The following is a 3,726-nucleotide window of genomic DNA, read 5'->3' on the forward strand; positions in this document are numbered from 1 at the left end:
TATAAATGATTTTGGATTGATAATAATTCCAATGACTGCGGTCTATTTGGAATTGTTTTTGTAAAATGTTTTAATGAGGAAATAAGGGTGGCATATCAAGGAGAGGTGTACCATGGGATAAGGATGGCACATCAAGGAGAGGTGTACCATGGGATAAGGGTGGCATATCAAGGAGAGTTGTACATTTGATATAAAAGGGTGGCATTTGTATGTGTGTTGTATGATATAACTCTTTCTATTATATCCTTTAAGACTACCATAGTCTGGAATCTTTATTTCTTTGTGATTTAAAGATTTAGGATCAAGGTTCTTATTGGAAATCATAGTCTGGATGTTATTGAGGAGAAAATAACAGGTTTGGCCTGAAACTTTAAATAAACCTTGTTTGATTAGAAAATGTTTAAAAGTGGCATTATATGAAACCTGGTTGGTTCAAAAGTATGTGATTTGAATAGCTGAATATTTAGCTTGAAATGTGGAAAGGATCTGGTATTATGTCCCTATTTGTTCATATATTTGTTATATATATGAAAAGTTGTTTTCCATAAAGGTTTTGGTGATTTCCACTCTGCAATAACATAAAAAAGGTAACTCACTAGACCTTTCGGTCTAACCCTCATTTTGTGATTTTAACTATGTATAGCAGGAGGTACGGACGGTAAGGGAAAGGGGAAAATGTAATATTTTCCTATATGCACTTCTACACGAAGATCTGTCTTTGATGTACAGTTTTGATTGATGATCGTTGATTAGTACAAGAAATGTATTTGAATTTTTGGACCTTGTATTATGTAATGATAGATTCTTGTACTAAGGGACCTGAATGGTATAAAATCATGTATTTCTTCTGTATGAAATATGTGTTACATGCTATGTGTGGTATGGGACGTTACAACCAGGAATTTGACTAGAGATAGAGTTACGAGATAAATCTATCAAACTCACATTACTTAATTGGCACAACTGCTTCGGAATAGAACCACTGAAGTTATTGTCTCTAAAAATAAGAATCCTTAATCCGGATAGTTTACCAAGAAATTCGGGTATTCATTCTGACAGGGAGTTGTTGCCTATATCCAAAGTTGAAACACGAGTCAAAATATGAAAGACATTGGGTATTGATCTGGTGAACCTATTGGAACCCAAATGAAGATGCCTCTGTATGTCAGATTTAAGCAGGTCAGGATGGGCCCCGAGAAAAATTTTGTGAGATATCTAGAAACGAGAATGGTGTTTTTGGGCAAGGAAATGGGTCTTCCAAACTATTATTTCTTGCAACAAGTTCAAACTTGTAACTCATGTTGCTTATCCAATGGGGGAATCTACCTGTAAAAATTTTATTGCTAATATCCATAATATTCAAATGATGCTATTTGTTGGGATTATTCTCAATTTTCCCAGTGAAACAACTATTATCTAACGCAAGGGAACGAAAATTACCGAAACTTAAGTTTCCTGAAAGTACCATGCCATGCAATAGGTTCTTTGATAATTTCAATATCTGTTATTCTGAGCTATTTCTGAACACCCCCTTTGAAACCTCTCCTGAGAACTCGGTATCAGATAAATCCAGTACCTTTAACCCACTCAGATCACCAATTGAAGATAGGATAGAACCATTTAAAGAATTCCTAGACAAATTTAAATACGTTAAATATGGAAAGAACTTATGAATATCCCTCGGAATGGTACGAAAAATCTGATTTTCGGACATATCCAACCACGTTAGGTTAGCATGTGTATGTAGCGGCAGATTAATAGTACCACCAAATGAGTTGTTCCTTAGAATAAGTGCTTCCAACATTGTATTATTCTCAATCAACCGATTTGGAAACTGTCCCCTCAAAGAGTTGTGTGATAGGTCTATCATCCATAACATGCGTTGTTGAAGAAGAAACCTAGGAACAACACTTGCTTTAGGCCGGTTTAGGTTGCAACCAGAGAGCACAAGAGCTTTCAATTGAAACATCGGAATACAACCCATGGGTTCTTTTGTTTCCATCTCAAATTTGTCATTGTTGCATTTAAATATAACTACCTCTAGCTTTGTATGACTGGAGAATGAGCTAAATGAGAATGCACCTTTAAAGTTGTCATCACTAAAATCAACATACTCGAGAGATGTGAGAATGGCAATCAGTAATGGCGGAAGTGTTCCCCTGAATTGATTTGATGAAATATCGAGCAACTTAAGAGATGATAAACTATTGAAACATTGAGGCAGGTTTCCCTCGAACATGTTGTGACTAAGATCCAACTCCCGCAGGTGCTTCAACTCACATAGACCTGTCAAAAGTCAATAATTAAATAAAACAAACAGGCTAATGCAATGGAACTACTCACACTTGTATGGTCATATGATGTCAAAGATCAACTATCGGGCTTATGCAATGTAACAGAAAGTGTACACGGATGTAGCTATATATACTACATGAACATTTCTTTCGTATGTTTTAAATCGTGAATGGTCTAGATAACATACCAAGTATCAAGCCGTTAAACTTGTTGTTGGCAAATGAGACAACTCCAATGGAAGGTGATAATGCATTTATTGTTGATGGGATGCTCCCAACGAAATTCTTCCAACTCAAATCTAAGAACTTCAGATTGTGAAGAGATGTGAAAGCTAGAAAACAACAAGAGTAAAATTAAGGATTAGACAATAGATATATATACGTTGTAAAAAAAAAATTTGTTAAATTGTTAGGCAACTCTGCCTCCAGTTCAATTTTTCATGTTTACAATGAGTAGATCACTTCACTACCTTTTTGAAAGCATGAGTAGATAACTTCAATACCTTTTTGAAAGCAATAATAATAATAATGTTGTAAAAGAATAAAGAAATAATGCTTACCTTCCATTGATAGTGTTCCATTGAAATCATTATTGCTTGAGAGGAGGACTTCCAGATCAGATAAATGAAGCAGCTCTGAAATAAATAAAGAGACACATACGCAATTGATCAGTAGTTATTATCATTTTCATAAATTGTAATTTTTTTTTTTAAAAAGCGATTTACCTTTTATAATGATAATTGTTTTAGAACTTAAATGGTTAAAAAGATACATACACATGATTACTCTTGTGACGGTAATTTCTTTAGTATGACAATTCTTGTGTGATGAATGTTTTTAAAATTTAACTTATTTTTGATAATAATAATTTTTTTTAAATTTGATTATTTTTTATCTAATAGATTTTAAAACATGATTAATTGTTTATTTTGACAAAAACTCTAAATAAATCCAAAATTATCATCTATAAATTGGGAAAAGTTTTAAAAAAAAAATTCAAGAAACTATCTTATTTTAAATGATTAAATTTAAATTTCTTGAACTTTTCTATAAATTAATAAACCGTCGAACTTTCTCATTTTGAATAATGAAGTCTTTGAACATTTTTTTAGCAAATAAATCGTCGAACTTTTAAAAGTTGGTTACTTACATTTTTCTATAATCGGCTGGGAGGTTTTAAAGTAAAAAAAAAAACTAAATCAATTTTATTGTTCCCGAATCTTGTGACTCGATCTCCCTCTTTCTTATCTGACTTTTTGTGTTTCGATTCCCCCTCTTTTACACAAAATATGAATAAGACTAATATGGTTATATTTCTATGCAATTTGCCCTACTTCTTATTGCAATTTAACCAATTAAAATTTTTTAAACACTCATTTTAACATTCTAACCATATAAAAAGGAACTCAATAAATAATAGTAAAAATTAAAT

General features: G+C 32.3%; 1 protein-coding gene across 1 annotated transcript; it reads right to left on the bottom strand.

Annotated features, from left to right (window-relative positions):
• Positions 1 to 1,504: 1,504 nt before the first annotated feature.
• On the bottom strand, positions 1,505 to 3,074 carry LOC112504181 (receptor-like protein 9b). Its single transcript, XM_025108131.1, has 4 exons — positions 3,020 to 3,074; positions 2,855 to 2,929; positions 2,483 to 2,626; positions 1,505 to 2,286 (listed from the first exon to the last, which is right to left on the bottom strand). Exons 1-4 carry the CDS (start codon positions 3,072 to 3,074, stop codon positions 1,505 to 1,507), a joined length of 1,056 nt encoding a protein of 351 aa, XP_024963899.1.
• Positions 3,075 to 3,726: the final 652 nt, after the last annotated feature.

This window comes from Cynara cardunculus, unplaced genomic scaffold (assembly GCF_001531365.2).
Source record: "Cynara cardunculus var. scolymus isolate 2C unplaced genomic scaffold, CcrdV1 Un_Scaffold_4845, whole genome shotgun sequence".
Classification (NCBI taxonomy): Eukaryota; Viridiplantae; Streptophyta; class Magnoliopsida; order Asterales; family Asteraceae; genus Cynara; species Cynara cardunculus.